Raw genomic sequence first — 19,594 nt, 5'->3', positions numbered from 1 at the left:
TGCTAACTGATACGGAGTTTCTTTGGGGATTAGTAAAAATGTTCTGAAATTAGATAGGAGTGATGGTTGCACAATTCTGTGAATATCTTAAAAAAAAAAAAAAGATTGTACACTTTAAAGGAGTGAATTTTATGGTAAACAAATTATATATAATTTTTTAATTTTTAAAGAGTCAATATAGTTTGTGTAAGCCAACACATGTATTCATACATAAATAAATAACGAAAGAATAAATGAATGAAGCCTAAACTGCTAAGACTCTGTTATTCGGCATCTTTTCTTGATACAATTCCTAAGAACAAGCAAGAACAATAGATGGCTTTTTCGCAAATTGCCTTAAGGACAAAGAGAAAGAAGAAGAAAGGGCCAAGCCAATCCACGAAGAGGGAAAATAATCAGGAAAATAACATTTTTCTGGCACAATCATGGATGGAAAAGCCATCAGTCGCTAGAGGCCACTTTTAACTGGCAAGGAGACAGTGGAGAGAGAGGATTTATGTCAGAGAGACAGAAACATCACACAGCACGTGGCTTCCGGATCCCCGACTCTCTCACAACTAAGATGGAAAAGTTTAAAAGCCCGTCTGCAAAAGCGGAAGGATCCAGAAAATACAGAGTGAGAACTTTCCAACCCCCGACATAGCAGAACCTATTTCTTTTTATTGATCAGCTTTTCCAGTTTGTGTTTCATTAGGAGGCCCTGCCATTTAATGAAAATTCACATTTCAAAGAGGGATGATAAGACCATCTTCAGTTATCCTCTGGAAAGTAAGCTCTTTCTTAGAGTTGAGTTTTTGTGCAGTGGGAAAGCTTCTCTCGCCATCACCAGCACTCGCTGTTGGTAGCGAACTAAAATGCACATAAGCAGCACTAGTCACAGATACAAGCATGCACTAGGGAGAAAGGGCACAGACGTGGAGAAACCCCTGGGCCTCAGTTTCCCCACTGCAAAATGAGGAGACTGCAGTAAACCACCTCTATGTCCCAGACAGAGCCCGCACCCGGAGCTTGGGATCAGGTGTCGGACTCCCATCCATCCCCCAGTGACAAAGATTTGCGTGTTGAACCTTTACCTGTCCTTTGAGCCAACCATTCATTAAAAGCACCGTTTTCTACACTGTAAAGAGAGAACATGATCAGATGTTTTGAACATCCCACTGAGCAGGATATAAAATTCAGCAAAGCGAACCCTCCTTTTCCAAAGGAAGATGGAAAATATGTTTTCCTTGGAGGGGAGTCCGGAGGGGAGGGGGGTGGCAGAACTCTCCAATAAACAGAGATGAATGCTTTCGGTCAGAAAAGAAATCCGGGCGTTGGTGAGGATGTACCTCTGTAATGTCAAAGAAAATGCCATTTCAGAGCTATGCTGACCATTTTAATTGATTCCCAGTGAAAGAAGGAAGAGAGGTGTGTAATGAAATGAGAAATGATTGCTGAAACCAATCCCCACAAAACAAAGTTAGCCCTTCAAACATCTCAGGATCCAGGTGTCATGGTAAAAAGTTTTGACCATCAGGAGCCGAAACTGGGCTGCAGGGCCTACCTCTCCTCCTGTATAACCTGCCCAAACCACGTCATACCTGTCATCTCACCAAATCCTTCCAGCAACCCTATTAGGCAAGAAAGGCCGATCCAGGCCCTTCTGACAATTGACAAAACCAAGACCGAGATGTGGGGCAACTTGCCTGAGCTAATAAGCAGGAGGGTCAAGGTCAGAATTAAGGTCTCCTGATTCCCGGCTCCGTGAAGATGTGTTGTCGAGAAGTTGAGGCCTCAAATTCTTTCCATTATACCTCATGCTTCTCCTTGGATGATCTCCATAAAGGAAAAAAACAACGCACAGAGCAGAAACCCCGACTCTGAGCAACTGTTTGATCTGCCCTGTCCCTGCTCCTCCTCAAAAAGTGCCATCTGCCCGAGGTGTTTCCCAGCCAGACTTGTAAAGAGCTGAACCTAATGAACCTCATAGCAGGCCGTGCCAAAGCGATTCAGGGAAATGGGAGAAAACCAGATCCGGGCAAGGAGACCTTTGAAGCAGCTTGCGTAGCACAATCTGGCCATGCACGGAAAGGAGCTCCTGGGCCTCCCAGAAGAGGGATTAAGTTCAGTTTTTGAATGCACGGCATGAGTTACTCCTCTTGATTGCTCTCCAAATCCCCCCCGCCTGGGATGCAGGGGGACATCAAGGTCATCAATCCAGCGCTTCTGTTGGGAGAGCAGAGATACTCGGCACTCCAGCACCTCAGTCAGCATCTACCCCCGCTGGACGCGGCCTCCTGCTCGGTGACAGACAGTCGCTATCTGATCACTTTCTCCCTTCACGTTGCAGAAACATTACTTTTAAATAAAAGTTGCGTTGAAGGACATGATAAAGCTTGAACACCAAAATCTTTCTGTTTCTTGGAGATTGGATAGCCCAACGCCCCATCGCAAACTGCAGGTGGGCGACCACATCTGGGATGTTTGTAAGCACCTGGATGCTGGGCACCGAGCAGCGTTTGTGAGCACGCTCTTGTTTGTTTGTTTGTTTGTTTTTTGGCCGTGCCGCGAGGCTTGTGGGATCTTAGCTCCCCGACCAGGGATCGAACCCGCGCCCTCGGCAGTGAAAGCACAGAGTCCTAACCACTACACCGCCAGGGAATTCCCATGAGCACACTCTCTGATTGTTCAAAAGCCAACAGTGCTCCTCATTCTGTGGTCTGAGAGTGCCACGAGCCCAGAGCGTGGATCAGCCCTAACACAGGCAAGCTCTGTAGCTTTAGGCAAGTCAGCTGGCATCTCTGGGCTTCCCATTCTTCATTTATGGCATGAGGACAAGCCCAGCTGTCTTCAGGGTTGACGTAAGGATTAGAAATGGTGTGTACAGGGCTTGTACTGGGGCACAGACTCCAATCAATGGTATCCATTATCTGCTGCCTCCAAATCATCTCACTTTCTTCTACTGTTTCTTGTGCAAAGGATGGAATCAGGCAGCTCCCCACTATGATTCCCTGCAGGTCAGTGGAGGGGTCCGGAGAGCAGCCACTGGGTCATTCCCCTTCCGAGCTCATCAGAGAACAAGAGAACTCAATGCGAGCCCCTTGGAAGAAGAGTGACATATACCTGGGTTTACCTGGGCAGCCCGGTTTATGCTGTTGTCCTGGGGTAACAATTAGCAGCAGCCCTTTCACTCTCAAAAGTGCATCCAATTTGGACAATAACTTACATGCCCATCGTACACGTAGGGCTGAAGCCCCCATCTAATTGTGTAAAATGACACGTAAAACACACCACCAATTCCGAGCCTGTTGCTGGGACACTCCGTTGGGTTTGCATTTAAAACCCTGAAGCAAGGATTGCATTTCCTCCAAAATACTAAGTCCACCCGCCTCCACTGGGCTCAGAGGGGCCCCCAAATTATCTGTCAACCCCCTCAAGACATAGTTTTCTAACTAAACTCTCTCCTTGCCTTAACTATGGATCTGTTCTGCCCGCTTTTTCTACCCCCATGATTTGTGGAGCTAATAAACAAAGGCAAAAAATAAATAAATAACAATAATAAAGACTCCCAGCTGGATGAAAGAAGTATGAGATGTGAATGTGGAAGCAAAAGCAGCTGTCTATCTGCAACAACATGGATGGACCTAGAGATTATCACACTAAGTGAAGTAGGCCAAAGACAAGGATTGTATGATATCACTTATATGTGGAATTTTAAAAAAATTCAAAAAAAAAAGAAAAGATACCAATGAACCTACTTACAAAACAGAAATAGACCCACAGACATCGAAAGTAAATTTATGGTTATCAAAGGGGAAGGGGGGGAGGGATAAATTAGGAGGTTGGGATTAACATATACATACAACTATATATAAAATGGATAGCCAACAGGGACCTACTGTATAGCACAAGGAACTAAAATCAATATTTTGTAGTGTCCCATAAGGGAAAGCAATATATATGTATAGCTGAGACACTGTGCTGTACACCTGAAACTAACAGGACATTGAAAATCAACTATACCTCAATAAAATAAAATAAATTTTTGTAAAAAGCAGCTGTCTGTCTCTACCAGAACTGGCCACCAATGGTCAGGACCAGCGCTGTCATCTCTGAGGGGTCTGACACAGTCCCTTCATTTGATGCCACAAAAGAGGAACCGGTCCCTGGCAGCGTCTGCCCAGAGAGGAGTGAGCTGAGTCCCACAGGACTCTCATGCCACATGTCTCTGAGCGTGAGGCCCTCTATGGCTAAAAGCTTTTTTAGCCAAAACAGCCCCTGGGGAAGAATCTGTCACCAACACTGCCAGAGGGGTAACCCCAGGCCGTGCACTGGGAGCGCAGCAGGCCGCAGGGCTGTGGGAAGGGAGATGTTTGTGCAGAGAATGCAAACCTCCATGCAGACACTGTAATGCATCCACCACGAGAAACGAGGGGCCCAGGCGTTCAACAGCACAGTGACGACCCATGACAAAGTTGGCCCCGTTTAAATTCCTTTCTTGGCTAAAAATTCAAATCTAGCAAGAGTTATTGACTAGATCAGCCACTTGTTGATGACACTGCTTTGCATCTGTGGCATCAAGTGTGCTGTCAAGAAATTTAAGCCCCAAATTCTCTAGCGATTATTTGGAAGGGGAAGAAAAGTGAAAAGTAAAAGAAAAAAATTTTTTTTTTGTATAAGAAGACATTTTAAAGGGCTTTTTAGAGATGACTGTTTTTCCTGCTGCATTGGAAACATGGACTCCATTATGGGCTTGAAGATGAAAGAAGCTCGAATTTCTTCCTGATCCCCCCAAGTGGCAGTAAAGGGAGATATCCATCTGGAATCAGCTGGCATGTGACTGCATCCTTGGATCAGGAGTGATGAACAGCGGATAGGTAGATGATAGATAGATAGATAGATAGATAGATAGATAGATAGATAATCAGATTCGATAGATGGATTAAAGAGATCATATTGATTTACATAGATAACAAACAGCAAAATATACAGACTAGATATATAAGATAGATGATAGATGATGATAGCTTAGATAGGTAATTGAGATATTGATATAGAGAGAGTAGATGCCTAGATCATAGATTAGATAGGTAGACAGATCAACTGATCAACTGATTCACACATGTGCCAAAAGTGTCACAATAATCATTTTTAAATAAAATAGCACAGGGACTTCCTTGGTGGTCCAGTGGGTAAGACTCCACGCTCCCAGTGCAGGGGGCCCGGGTTCGATCCCTGGTTGCCGAACTATTAATAGATCCCACATGCATGTCGCAACTAAGAGTCTGCATGCTGCAACTAAGAAGTCTACATGCTGCAACTAAAGATCATCCCGCATGCTGCAACTAAACATGCTGCAACGAAGATCCCACATGCTGCAACTAAGACCTGGCACAGCCAAAGTAAATAAACAAATAAAATTTTTTTTTAAATAAAAAAATTTTAAAAATAAGTAGTATAGCACAGTCTCACTTACTTTGCATATAACCCTAAGAAATAGGAATCTATTGTCTCCATTTTATAGACATGGAAATTGCCTCTAGAAATATATTAGATGATCATACTCAAACAGAAAGTATCACAAAGGGAAATTAAACTTAGACCTTCTGATTGCTGGAGCTCTCCCATCCTTGTCTTGCCCTGTTCCTTGCGATCTCACCCTCTGAAACATGCTCCAGTAAATTTCACCCAGCTGAGAGAAGGAGAGAGAGGCTGGGACAGAAGATATGAATGGTTGCCTTAAAAGTCTATGATTCTATGTTATTACCAGGCCCTTTTGATTTTTCCCTCACAGTCTCCCCACAAGGAAGGATTCCAGTTCTGACCTATCATTAGAGGGAGATTAGGTCATAAACACTATTGATTCAACCTAAAGACAGTAGGGTTTTCTCAGGGAAAACAGCACAGCAGGTGGCCCACGGGGCTGGGCCCACACCCCAGCTCCACTCTGCCTTCAGCACCCCCTGTCATCCCACTATCCGGCCCTGTCCTGTTCATCACCTCTCACCCACCCACTCTAAGTCCTAACCAGTGCCCTGTTAGGCAATCAGCTAAGTAAAACCTTCCAGGACACCAAGGACAGCAACCAAAGGAGGAAGCCCTTTTCAGGGACCTGAGCTCAGCCCCACCCTGTTTTCTAAGCTTCTGGAGGGCACCTGGCTACAGAACTCACCCACCCCAGGTCACACCAGTGGAATCCCCGTCCCTTTGCAAAGAGGACAGGATACAGCAGGGAACTGGGGTCAGAAGGCAGCTCTGGCTTTTAGGAAACCTTGGCAGACGTTCATTCAGTTTCAACAGAAGTCCAACTGTTGGACTAGGCACCTAGATCCACGGCTCCTAACCCTGGCCACCCCCTGGAAGCTTTAAAACTACCAACGCCCAGGGGACTTCCCTGGCGGTCTAGTGGTTAGGGCTCCGCACTTCCACTGCAGGGGCCACGGGTTCAATCCTCGGTCGAGGAACTAAGATCTCGCATGCCACGCGGTGTGGCAAAAAAAAATAAAATAAGTATTAAAAAACAAAAATACAAAAACCTACCAATACCCAGGCCCACCTAGAACAGTCAAGTCAGAAGTTCTGGTCTCTGTGCTTAGTGAAAACTCCCCAGGGGATTCCAGCGTGCAGGCGAGATTTGTAACTGGCTCATTGCAAAATTCCTTTCACAGGATAGTCAGCCTCGGCCACAGAGACCCTACCCCGCTGCCTCCTCCCTATCATTAGGGGCACATTTAGTCACATTCAAAGAGAGCCGGATCCCATATGGGTTAACCAGAAAGAACTCTAATTTCTACTCACTGTCATTCCCCTGGGTCATTCCCCTGGCAGTTAAGAAGACTAAAAGCAAGGGATCTGGGTAAATGGCTTCATCCAACAACGGCAGACAGTTGAAGGCAGAGCCCTCAAAGCCCAGGGAGATAAATAATCATTTCCAGAGAACCAACAGGGAGGTCTTTTCAAAGAGGAAAAAGGGGGAAAACAGGGGAAAGGGCCCCCCATGGAGTGATGGGGACCAGAGCTACGGACAGATCCCTAGACCAACCCCTTCCTAAGATAGTCATCTATCCCTTTAAAACACTGCACATCATTGACTGTTTAAAGGACAGAACGTCCACCTCTTACGAAAAGGCACTCTTACGAGAAGCACAGCAGACGGACACCAAGCTGGGCAGGGAAATGAAATGGGGTGCTGCGTTCTAGTTCCTGTCTTGAACAGAAATCACCTTCAACAAAACCACTGAAAACGTACAGTGTGGTTAGGAGTTCTCCTAAGTGACTAAGTGGGTATGTCCCTTCTTCCTGAACACTTCTTACTTTCCCCCTACAACTCAGCACAGAAGCTATGCAGGGACCAGTCGCATTGCCAGGCTCTGGAGGGAAGGTAAGCAATGCGGGAAGGCAGTGATGGAATGGGGGCTTTCCAACTGTGCTTCCCCAAGCCCTAGGATTCCCCAGAGGCAGAGGGGCTGCCAACAGGGGGAGGACGGGGAGAAGGGGGAGAGGATCTGGGCTCTCCCATGGCCCACCATTCCAGCCAGAGCTGCCCTGCTTTCCTTAGTCTTACCTGCCAGGTACGGGGTCCCATGTAAGATTTTCATCACGTGAGAAGGGGGTGACCCCAGGACAACAATGCCAAAGATCCCAAGAGGAAGAGCAATGGGGTCCAGGTTTTGGTCCAGACTCATTCAGCTGCTTATCAGGCAGCCAGCATGGGCAGCTTCCACGTTTGCTGGGGGTCGCATAACAATGGATAGGACAAGATCTGTGCGGTCTGTTAAGTCTTTGCCCAGCTCACTCAGCCGGGACAGGGAACAAGGGTATCCTTGGACATGTGTGTGTCATGCAGGCTCTTACCTAGCCATGCGGAACCCTGAGTCTGCGCGACGCTGACAGCTGAAAGTCCGTCCCTCACATCAAAGGCCAGCAGGACCTTGCTGGAGCCCATCACATCCACATCCCCCCGTCCACGAATGGCTGGGCTGGAAGAATCCGGGCACTCCCTGGGATATTTTGGGCCGATCACCTAATACCTGGTACCGAGCAGAACAGAGGAAGGGACTGAAAAAGGTGAAGCATCCTGGGAGGCAGCACCGCTCTTCCGGAAGGGCCAGCACCCTCTTTACTAGACGCTCTTCTCAGGAAGAAGAGCAACTCTGGGCAACAGGATTGACAAGACATTCCCAACTGTCAGAATATCCCGCTCCACAGAAAGTCAGAGAACAGGCTCTGGGAACATCCACTACTGAGACACTCCACGCTCTGTACACAGCACCCACGGGCCACGTCAGAACTAGATCACGGAGGATGCAGATGCCTTTTTATTTTTTACTGTTTGGCCACGCTGCACAGCATGTGGGATCTTAGCTCCCCGACCAGGAATCGAACCCGTGCCTCCTGCAGTGGAGTCTTAACTGCTAGACCGCCAGGGAAGTCCCCAGATGCCGTCTTAAGAGATAAAGCCCACCCTTCTGTGGGCTGGGGTGATTTCCAAAGCTGTAACCACCAGCTCTCAGGGCCAGAAGCCAGGCAAGACACCCTGAGTAGATTAGGATAACTGCCACGATGTCCATGAAATAGGGCCAGGGACCCAAACAGAAATGTCCCTGCTTCCGGAAGGGCCGGGCAGACCCTAAACCCAGCTGGACCATGAGGCTGGCTGGAGCCCAACCCAATGGCCTCCCTCCTGAGAAGAGCGTCTAGTAAAGAGGGTGCTGGCCCTTCCGGAAGAGCGGTGCTACCTCCCAGGATGCTTCACCTTTTTCAGTCCCTTCCTCTGTTCTGCTCGGTACCAGGTATTAGGTGATCGGCCCAAAATACCCCAGGCAGTGTCCGGATTCATCCAGTCCAGCCATTCGTGGCCAAGACTTGCACGGCGACACCTGAGCAGGCCCCGTCCTGTGGCGTCCGCTTGCAGAAGGCCCTCGTGTCCGCAGGCAAAATGTGTGATCTCGCCCAAGTGGGGACTGGGGAGACGCGAGGAGAGGCAGGCAGAAAGAGCCCACTCCCACAGCCCATCGGATGACGTCGCTTTCTAATCGCCAGCCCACAGGCAGATTTAGTGGCGACAGCTTGGGTCCTGGACTTCGAGACTTTCGTCTGATGTGGTCAGGTTTTTTTGTAAACACTTTCTAACCCGAGTCAAATGAATGATGCAAAGGGAATAATCAAAGTATCGATTACAGACACATTCATATTACAGTGTGTGTGTTCACACGTGGACCCGTCAGAGGTGGGGGAACAAACCCAAATGCCACATGGATGAAGAAACGACAAGCAGTGGATGTGCCCCAGGGACACTCCGAGGACGCGTCTCCCCAGGAAGGCCCGGCCAACGGGGCTGTGGGAAGTCACCTAGCCTCGATCTAGGCCTCCTGCCTCTGCAGGCGTGGCTCTCTAGGAAGAGCTGGACAAGCCCGAGGGGTTTCGGGGATGACTGCTGAGTCCACCGTGGCACTCAGGGACCACCCCGTGCACTCGGAGAGTGAGCTCTCTCATGGGAGGACCAGCATCCCCACCTCCTGCCGAAAAGACGGAGGGAGAAATACCCATTCGTGACCTCAGGCCGATGCTTGAGCTCTGGGCTTTCCCCTCCTGCCTCTCTCCCCCTCCAACTGTTGCCACAGCTGGCTGGACCGCAGTGACCAGGGGGCTGGAGCGGCAGAAACGGGGCACTGCTGAAGAGACAGCTGTTTCGGTGGAAATGAACGCAATTAACACCAGACGTGTAAACCCTCCTCCCGCCCCAGGATTTTCGGTCCTCTGGCATCACACTCAGATGAAGCAGGAAACCAAGTCCCATGAGCATATAAACGCATCCAATCATTCATTCCTTCATTCATTCAACCGCAGGCATCAATGGAGTGAGTGTCTCAGGAGTGAGACACTGCTGGGCAGGGAACATTAACAGAAAGAGGCAGAGGAGCCTTGATCAAACTGTAACACAGGATGAATGTCCCGAGGGCCAGGCCATGAAAACCCACTGTTGGCCGAGGCGCACAGACTAAGTGGTAGATTACGGCAGAGGGGGCTGCATGCGGGCTTCGGGACGGAGGTAACACCTAAGCTAGCCCTTGAAGGGTAACGAAGATTTCCAGAGGCAAAGGAAAGAAGGGAAGGGCATCCCTGGCTGGGGTAACTGACAATGTGAGTCTTGGCTGGGGCAGCAGGATTGGGTTCTGCCACTTGGGCTGCATTCTCAGAGCCAGAGGGGGTCGCTGAGGGCTTCAGAGGATGGAGGTAGCATGATCGGTCCACAAGAAGAGCCCAGGCGGCGAGGTGATGTATGGGCTGCAGAGGTAGGGATCAGGGCAGTGAGACCCTCAGAAGCTGGGGCCAAAATCCAGTAGAGACGAAAAAGGTCTGGATCGGCAAAGGAAGAGATAACACGCCAAGAGATAACACAGAGACAGAATTAACTTGATTCGGCACAAGGTGACCGTGGGTTTGAGCCAGCATGACCCTGAGGGCAGCCCTCTCCAGGGCTGGGCGCTGGGGTAGCAGCAGGAGATGGAGAGAAGAGGGTGAGTCTGACTGGGGATGGCTGGGTGTGGGAATCAGGGTACCTCTGGGAGCCACATCCAGCAGGTAAGTGACAAGTCCAGAGTTCAGGAGAGACAGCCCCTTCCAGCCCTGAGGCAGCTGGCTGTCCTCGCCTTGTCTGTGCTCAAGTCCCGTCCTGGTCTCTGCTGTACAGCAGCTTCAGGGCGGGGAAGAAGCCCCCTTGGGTGTGTTGTGCTGGGGGTTCCACACCCCTAGGGAAAGCCCTGAGTTCAGGTTAGCAGAAACATTCAGGCTCTCTTCGCTGAGCAGTGGTTTCCGATCCTTAGCGATCTAGAGTCTGTAGATCTGGCAAGGACCCCCAAGATTCAGACTTTCCAACAGCTCCCCAGGTGCACCTGACAATCACCAGATTCAAGTACAGATTCACAGGTCCCATCAGCAGACTCTCCACTTCAAGGGGCTGGGTGGGCCCAGGAAGCTGAATGTTTTAGGAGGCGTTACCCCAAGTAACACCAGGGTACCCAGTCTGCTGACCTTGCTTGGAGGACCCCTGCTCCCAGCAAAAGTTCGGGTCAGATCCTACAGCTGGAGCCTCTTTTCTCTGCCTCTGTTGAGAGAGTTGAGATCCAGAGGGGGCCTCTATGGAGATGGGCGGTTGCTGGTACCTGATGTGAGATGGAACGATAATAACCACCACGGCTGAGTGATAACTGCGGGCCAGGTACTATTCTGATGCCTCCACTGTCGATCTCTGTAACAACTTTCCCCGTTTTGCAGGTGAGGCGACCGAGGCTTAAAGCAAAGGTCACACTGCTGGCAGGTGGTGGAGTCAGTTGCAGGTGTGCGCTCCATACCTGCCACCTGCGCTGATGCGCGGGGTGAGTGCCCTGCCCTCTGGCTTCCCCTCTGTGAAATGGAAGTAACTGTTCCTGCCTGCTTCCTGGAGACGCTGGGGTCTCAACAACTCTGATGATCATAAAGTCCCCGGGACGCCAGCAGCGCTTTCTCCAAGCAGCACCCCTGCCGCTTCCGTGACCCCTCAGCTGGTCTGGATGCCGCCTACAGGGAGCATGTCTAGAGCCTCTGCCCACGCGTCACTGGATGGGAAGGGCAAAGGACATTCCCTCTGCCCCACACGGACGGCCCCTTACAAAGATCTCATTGTACATTTCTCAATGGGAGGCTCTGTGTGATGGCAATAATATTATTTTCTGCTGCTGACGTGTCACCCCCGTTTCCAAACTGGGAATATTCAGCTGCATTTTCCACCACAGGCTGGGCCATTTCAGATCGAAATGGAGCCTCCAGGTCCCGTGACCTGGGAAACACACAGCAAGCGGCAGGTGAAGACACATCAGGTGACATGTCTTGGAGCAACTCAGAAAGCTGGGAGGGAGGGGCTGCCGGGGGTATGGTGCCAATTTCCTTCAATGGCTTTTGTTTCTGTAAGTTTTCACTTGAATCCCTTCGGAGTGCCCGAAATACTTAGTTCTGGCCTCAATGCTCATTAAAGAAGCTACAATCTCACTGAAGCAGCAGGTCACAGGTCCCGACCCACTAAGCTAGCTATGCCTCTTTGGAAGGCTCCCACTATAAAGCAGGCTCCAGCCGCGGACTCACTTAAAGCAATGCAGAACGCATGACTGGCAAGCAGAAAAAAGAACCCTGATTTCCTCATCTGTATTATTGCCACGTTATCTCCTGAGGGAAGGGCAGGCAGTGGGAATTCTATAGAGGTCAGTAACCACAGGTGAGCATTTGCAGGAGTAAATATTTTTCTCAGGATACACAAGCAGTGGAGTTTGGGGTGTGACAACTGTGACCACATCGCCACTACCTCTGATTACTTTCGTCCTTTGAGATCTGCTCCTTAAATCGTCCTCCTCTTTGACTGCATCACCACCCCTGCATTAAAATACGCTTGCGTTCTGCTCAACTGAGAGGGGCAGGCAGTCTGATTTCTCCCTCCTCCTTCGTTCCGAGCTGCCATAAGGTCATCCGCTGCCTATTCTGGGCCCTCGGTACAGGTGCAGGACTTGTGGAGACATCCCTGGTCCCTGCACACAAGGAACCCACCTGGCAGGAAGGGAAAGATACCCACAACCGCTGAGAAAGAAGGCCAAAGGGAATGTCCGGGTGTCAGCAGGAAGGGATGTGCCCACATGTGACGGTGGTGGCGGGAGGGGGAGGGAAGGCAGAAAGGGACAAGAAGCAGGAGAGGGGCCAAAGAACCGGTCAAGTGTTGAGGAGTGAAAACGCACATTCGAGAATGCAGGATGGGGCCTTTCAAGTAAGTCGGAGAGAAAGCAGGGCTTTGATGCATTGTGGCGCGAAGTGCATCTGATTAGAGGCAAACCCTGTCTCTGAGCGCAGTGAATCGCCAAACGTGGGCGCTGGAAAGGGCATCCAGGGTCATCTAGTGCAAATCCTTCACTGTGCAGATGAGCAGCCCAAAAAAGCGAGGTGACTCGCCCAAGGTCACACAGCAAGTTAGTGCCCTGGTTGGGGGTATTTCCACCTCGGAGGGCTGCCCCTCAGCCCAATGATAGATGTCACTGATCGCTCCCTTAGGAAATATTATTTGTGACTTATTAACACACTGTGACCAAGGCACAGGCCTACAGGGCCGCCACAGGGACTCCAAACTGAGGCCGATTATAACCTTGACTTGGTCTTCTAGGCTGACACGCAGGCCATCTGTGCTTCTCCAAGCTCCAGTGTGGCTCCACGGCTGGCCCTGGAGGAGGGGCGGAAATGCCCACTGGCGCCAGGGAGTCCTGACAGATGCCACCGACAAAACAGCAGGCGTCAACACTAGGCCAGAGTCCCAAGGGGTGTGCAGATGCCAACACCGCCCCCACCAAGAACAGCGCCCTCTAGGTTAGAAGGTAATACGGGCGGCAAGAAAGAGGCAGCAACAGTGAGGCTTAACCTTGGATGCCCTTTCTGATCAGTGATGACACCCCGAAGACCAGAAAGGACACAGGGAGGTGAGTGTGTGATTTAAAAAGTCGAAGAGCTCGAACTAGAATGGGATAGGAATGTTCTTCTGGGTGGTAGGGCAGACAAGAGGAAGCTCAGAAACAGACCCTGAAGTTACACGTAAAGAGAGCATCATTCTGAAAAGTAACCAGCAAGACAGGTTTTTTTCTAAAGCAGAAAGAGCTAAGTTCTTTCCACTTGGACCCTCTTCTGAACTGAACCATAAGCTTTTAAGACAGACTGTATATTGACTTTCACTCTTGGATAAAATCTTTCAAAAAAAAATGAAATAGTGCCAATTGCAGCAACATGGATGGACCTAGAGATCATCGTGCTAAGTGAAGTCGGACAGAGAAAGGTAAATATCATATGATGTCACTTATATGTGGAACCAAAAAAAAAAAAATGATACAAATAAACTTATTTGCAAAACAGAAACAGACTCACAGACATAGAAACAAACTTATGGTTACCAAAGGGGAAAGGGGAGAAGGGATAAATTAGCAGTTTGGGATTAACAGATATGCACTACTATATATAAAATAGATAAACAACAAGGTCCTACTGTATAGCACAGGGAACTATATTCAATATCCTGTAATAAACCATAATGGAAAAGGATATGAAAAAGAATGGATACATATAGATATATAACTGAATCACTTTGCTGTACACCTGAAACTAACACAACATTGTAAATCGACTACACTTCAATAAAAAAATAAAAATTTTTTAAAAAAATGTGTCTGGTGGGCCACTGTGCAACTTGCCTACCTCCTCAAACTCAAAATGATATTTGCCAAAGGGACAATCGACAGGCATGCTGGAAACTGACCATTCACAAGCAAACTCTTCACATTTGTTAGGAAATATACTTTAGATTTAGCCGAATGAAAAGCATAAATCCAACTGAGCGATATTTACAGGGCACCCAGCTGTTCACAGCAGCAGTTTTCATATCTAAACAACTGATATCTGTGGGTGCTTCTCCAAGCAGGACTGCCCAATTCCATTTATGTCAAACCCAGGCCAGGAAGTAATCCCTCCATTTGATTTTCCTATCAGTGGAATTGACGTTCCTGGTTCAACAGTTCATTTGCTGTACCCCAGCCTCATTCCAAGAAGATACACACTCAGGAATTCTTTAAAAGTCAAAATCAAATAGTTAGGAGCAAAGGCTCAAAACTAATAGCTTTGAAGATTACTCCAAATGCTGTGTTTTCAACGTGACCACAATCAAATCACATTTTCAGGTTAAGGAAGACAAAAGTTCTCAAGAAGAGAAAGCAAAAAGCCACTCTTTTATCCTACCAAAATTCTCTAGAAGCGTATTCTCAAGTTCAACTGGAGAACCTCAGAGCTGGACAGAAAATGAGACTAAGTAAGGCTGGCCCACCCTCACCCCCTTACGTGGTAGATCCGTCCACTGCTTAGCTCCGCAACCTTTAAAAGGAAAGACTCAAACAACACAGACTCATTTTCAAACGATAATGGTTCCCAAGCCCTAAGATTATTCTTTGTAAGCTGTCTTACTGATCATGGTGGTTCCCCCAGCCAGGGCTGCCTTGGTGCCTTGAAAGAAGTCATCAGCAGAGGTCATCCCCTGATCGGGCATCTGGAAGCGGGTATGGACATCGATCCCTCCAGGGATCACCATTCTGGAATGGGCTTCAATGGTCTTCACCCCTCCTGGCACAATCAGGTTTTCTCCTATTTGCCTAAATAAACAGGGTGGGTGATAATGATTGTAAAGAAATGTCCTAAATCAAATGGGATCTGACAGACATTTTCACCAAGCCATAAACAACCCCTCCCTATGTTCTAAGGACTCTTCAGATTATTGTTATCATTCATAATCTGTGCACCCCTCACTCCCTACCCTCAAGAGGCAATGCAGAGCATACTAGAAAACAAAATCTAAATAAGGCATCAGAGGCCAATCAAAGAGGCTTAGTTACCAGAAAACCCATAGGATCAAATGATAACAAAGCCCTGAGATATTTACATAAAATATCACTATACTTTCCTTACAACACACTCAGTTGAGTTAATTATCCTATAACAGTTTTCTCCAGACCTGGTTGCACTTTACAAACATTTATTTTCACCATATCCTTTCCAGCTAAGAGAAATGAGGAGTAGAAGGGAAGGGAACAGAACAGAACAAAGTAAAGATAATAATAATAAGTAAACACTATGATTGCAACTATTTAAAAATATGGAAGCGTGTGATCAGCAACTCAGATAACAAAGGCGGCAAAATTAATATTCATTAAGTTGGGTAACAAGGATTCATTTCCAATTTTTAAAAAATATCTCTGCTACATCTTTATGCCAGTTTTTTGAAAAGGAAAAAGTAATCAAGGGGGAGTTGGTAAAGTTCTAAAACAAATTAGTGATGACTAAAAATAGCACACAGGCTTGTTCACTCCTAGGCCAGAGTGTTACAGACCAGATCATGCTGCTTTCCACTTGGGGGAAAATGGAACATGAAAGTCGTGGTATTTTAGAGCCCGGAGCTGAGACTGTCACAAGCAAACACACGTGGAGAAAACATTAAATGTGGAAATGTTAAAACCTCTTTTAGGATCATAAATCAGGGTGTGAGTTTCCAGGCAACAGACACGTCCACTACAATTTTCCACTCCTCTGGACTGGTTTGCTGCTAGCCCTTGATAAATGCTGCTTATTTAAAAGATGTCATTTGCGGCAGTGTTTGTCTTTAAACAGATGTGCTATTTCTTCAGAGCCCTCTGAGCTGTCCCAGTCGGAAGGGCACGAGGATATTGAGATGTTCTCAGCTCACTTAACCCTCTAGGACCCAAAAATACCCTAATTCAGTAACTGCTTTGTTGTTTTCTCCTTTGAAACACAATACACAATAAACAAAAGGGCAGTCCTATTTGTGTTAGTTGCCACTTAAAAAATGAAACCTAAAATTCCCTCGGAATGAGGCAGTAATTTGTCTCTGTGACTTAAGTAATTAATTTGGTGTCCATTGCCCCCAACAACTTAGATTCTTGATTAAGAAGGCAGATGTGCTATCATGATAGAAAAGGCTGTACTTCACGTTTGTGTCCTTTGATTGTCCTATCCACCCCACACAAGTACATTCTAGTAAAACCTTTAATATAGTCAATGGATCATAACCTGAGTATGTGGCAACAAGAAGATGTTGTGTCACCTCGGTTAAAAATAGTCAATTACATAACACGTAAGGAAATGGGTGTGCATTTAATTGTGGCTTTGAATTCCCTAAATCTGAGTTTTCAAACTCACTCATTACCACCAATCAAACTAGGCTTAAACAGATACTGAGTTAGTCTCTAAATCACTACAGCTTGATACTACGGGTGTGAATTGTAGCTAATGCTTAGGAACACTGCAAGGTACCCAAATTTGTGGCAATAATGAGTTACACTTACTTGATCAACCCATCTTCCATGTATATGTCTGCATAGAATGACTGGTCATCATTAACGATTTTACCTCCTTTGATCAGAAGCCGATCACTCTGAAACAAAGAAGTAGTAAGGTCACAATTCGTAACTGATCCATGAGAAACAGTTGGTAGTAAGATAAATGAGCTAAGACCACATTTTCACTGCTCAAAAGTGATGATCAAAATGAGTCAATTTTGGAAAGACTCAGTGACAAAGGTGAATCTGTATTTGGCAATCTACTCATCACTTGATGAGTCAGAACATACTGGCAAAGCTCAAAGCTTATCCTAGAGAAAAAAAAGAAAAAGAAAAAGAAAAAAAACACAACAGAGACAACAACTATCTATTTCCATTAGACCTACAAGCACAAAAGAGAAAGAATGAAAAAAAAAGCCTAACAATCTTCCTTTAAAGATCAGTAAAACGATTTCAGGTAAAGAAGGCAATCGCTTTAAATGGCTTTAGGCTAAACTTCATTTAAAAAAAAAAAAAAATACACCCACATGTAACGGAAGTAGATTCTTGGTGAGATTTGTGCCGGGAAAATTTAACCAAAAGTCTGTTGTCATGGGATACTATACACAAACACACTTGGTTCATCCATAGCAAGGTTTCAATTCAGTATGTTCTTTATATTTGCATTTATCTTCGAGGTAAACCACAGCAATTGTAGCAAAGAGGGGGAAAAAACACTTCAAACATGCACCATTTTAACTATGAAGCTGTTAAGAAAAAAGTAGTTTTAGAATAAAGTAGGTGAGATGGCAAGTTCTAAAATCTAACACCATTACTGACTGTAAACATACTGATACTTTAATTGGTACAAAAAATATATGACAAGCAGCATATAAGGGCCAAGAATGTAACAGAAATGTTACCTTATGATTCATCTCTATCCCAAATGCTGTTGATGGAATGTTATGCTAAAATTCTGTGTTCAATGGACACGCACCTGTATTAGTCCCTGCTGGGTTTAAATGACTGCTTTTTTAATATGCAGAGCACTTCAAAGAACGGCGTTCATTTTGACAACGGTTAACTCAAAATTCAGTTAAGAATAATATTCTCAGCAAGTGCTTTATATTTAGCACCTACCAAGAAGAAATTACAGCAACTTCTAAAGAATATATATAAGCTACTAGAGACCTAGGAAAAAAGATACTTTTACACAGAAATGCACACACACCTGGGTTTAGAAAGTATTTATTGTTTTTCTAACATCATGAGAAACACTAAGATTATTTTAATTGTTACACTGTGGGGGCCTTCATCCTGCTGTAGACTTTGGAAAGTCAAATGGGAATAAATAGTCAGCAACGATTCCTGCATTTATATAAGGTAAAGGTTAAGACCTTTACAAAATCCTGTCCTGTAAACCATGTCACCCAAGCCTCAAATCAAATCTGTGAGGTGATGGGAGCTAGATTCTTGTCCCAAGGACACATAAAGAAACTGAGGCTCAGAGAGGTTAAGCCACTGGCCCAAGGTCACCTGATCCAGTGCACTTATCTGTCTACAATGATCTCCCCCTCTTCCCCAGAATCCAGCTCTGATGGGATAAACATCGCCTGGGAGGCAAAGAGAAGCCCTGCCCTTCACCACCTGTTCCCCTTAGTCACTGCAGTACCTGTTCCAGCCATCACGCGAATCCCCGAGCCAACATCATGTTGAGAAAAAAAATGAAACATCACAGCCCCGCTCACTCGAGTGGCATCTTACATAACAGGCTGGCCGTGCTGACGGAGGAAGGGAAACCATGCTATAGGTCCTATGATAATGCCACCAGATTTTGTTAAAGGGCAGAGGGGGCGCTCTTCTAAAAAGCAGTCTTGTTGATTGTTTGCTTTTTAAATTTTTTTCTCCCCACACTGTCAAAACGAAACTGCCTTTTTCATTCACGAAGACAGCAGAGTACTTGAGGCTTGCAGCAAATCTGCTCTCCACCCCACTCCCCAGAGTCCTTCCTGCAGTGCAAGGAACACATAACGCTGGGTCCCCCGGCCCTCTGCCCTTTGGGATCTTGGGTCCTTGGCCCTCAAGAAAAAGCTAGTACCCACCCCCCGCTGTAGAACCCCTCATCCTATAAATCCTCCCGAGCACACGCCCCTTCCCCTGTGCATGTGCTCCCACATCTCTCTCCTGCGGATGGGTGTGCCCTTGTACATCCAGTGGAAGTCGGGGTACCCGTGGCTAAGGAGGAAACCAGAGCGAAAGCACGCCCTCAAACCCAGCCCTAAACACATCTGGACTTTTCAAAGATTCTTTCGGTCACCGCCTCAGCCCTGGGTTCTACCCAGCAATCAGCCGGCCCATTGCAATTGCACATCATTACATAACAATGAATTTCCCTCGCGTTCCTCCCTCCCCGGGATTTCATTCGGGGATGTAGAGAAATAGGACTGGCGAGACTTTTCCGGGAAAAGATGGGGAGAAGATGGGGGCGGGGGAGCAGCGGGAACAAGAACCTGTGTTCATCGCCTAAGCATCGCAAAGTCATCGCTTGGAGCTTCTCGCGATTTACAAACGAACAACCCCAGGCCCCAGAGCTGCGCCGGCATCTCCGGCCTCTGCGATCATTGTCTGGCCGAGACCGGGCCATCTGCTCCGCGCGTCGCGCAGCGCCATTACCTCCCGGAGCCCGGCTCGGCGCTGTCCCCAACGCCCACCCTCCCAGCCCGCTTTGTATGCGC

At 47.3% G+C, this 19,594-nt stretch overlaps 1 protein-coding gene across 2 annotated transcripts in view; it reads right to left on the bottom strand.

The window, feature by feature from the left end:
- DPYSL2 (dihydropyrimidinase like 2) overlaps positions 1–19,594 on the bottom strand; it is a 112,792-nt gene that overhangs the window by 54,494 nt on the left and 38,704 nt on the right. For both annotated transcript variants that reach the window (XM_068553683.1, XM_068553684.1), the window contains exons 2-3: positions 16,887–16,975; positions 14,995–15,179 (exon numbers count right to left, since the gene is read on the bottom strand). In XM_068553683.1, coding sequence (XP_068409784.1) covers positions 14,995–15,179; positions 16,887–16,975 — 274 coding nt within the window. The remainder of the gene's footprint in view (positions 1–14,994; positions 15,180–16,886; positions 16,976–19,594) is intronic.

Source organism: Eschrichtius robustus, chromosome 10 (assembly GCF_028021215.1).
Source record: "Eschrichtius robustus isolate mEscRob2 chromosome 10, mEscRob2.pri, whole genome shotgun sequence".
NCBI lineage: Eukaryota > Metazoa > Chordata > Mammalia > Artiodactyla > Eschrichtiidae > Eschrichtius > Eschrichtius robustus.
The sequence above is the reverse complement of the archived record's forward strand: the minus strand, read 5'-3'. Positions and strand labels throughout refer to the sequence as shown.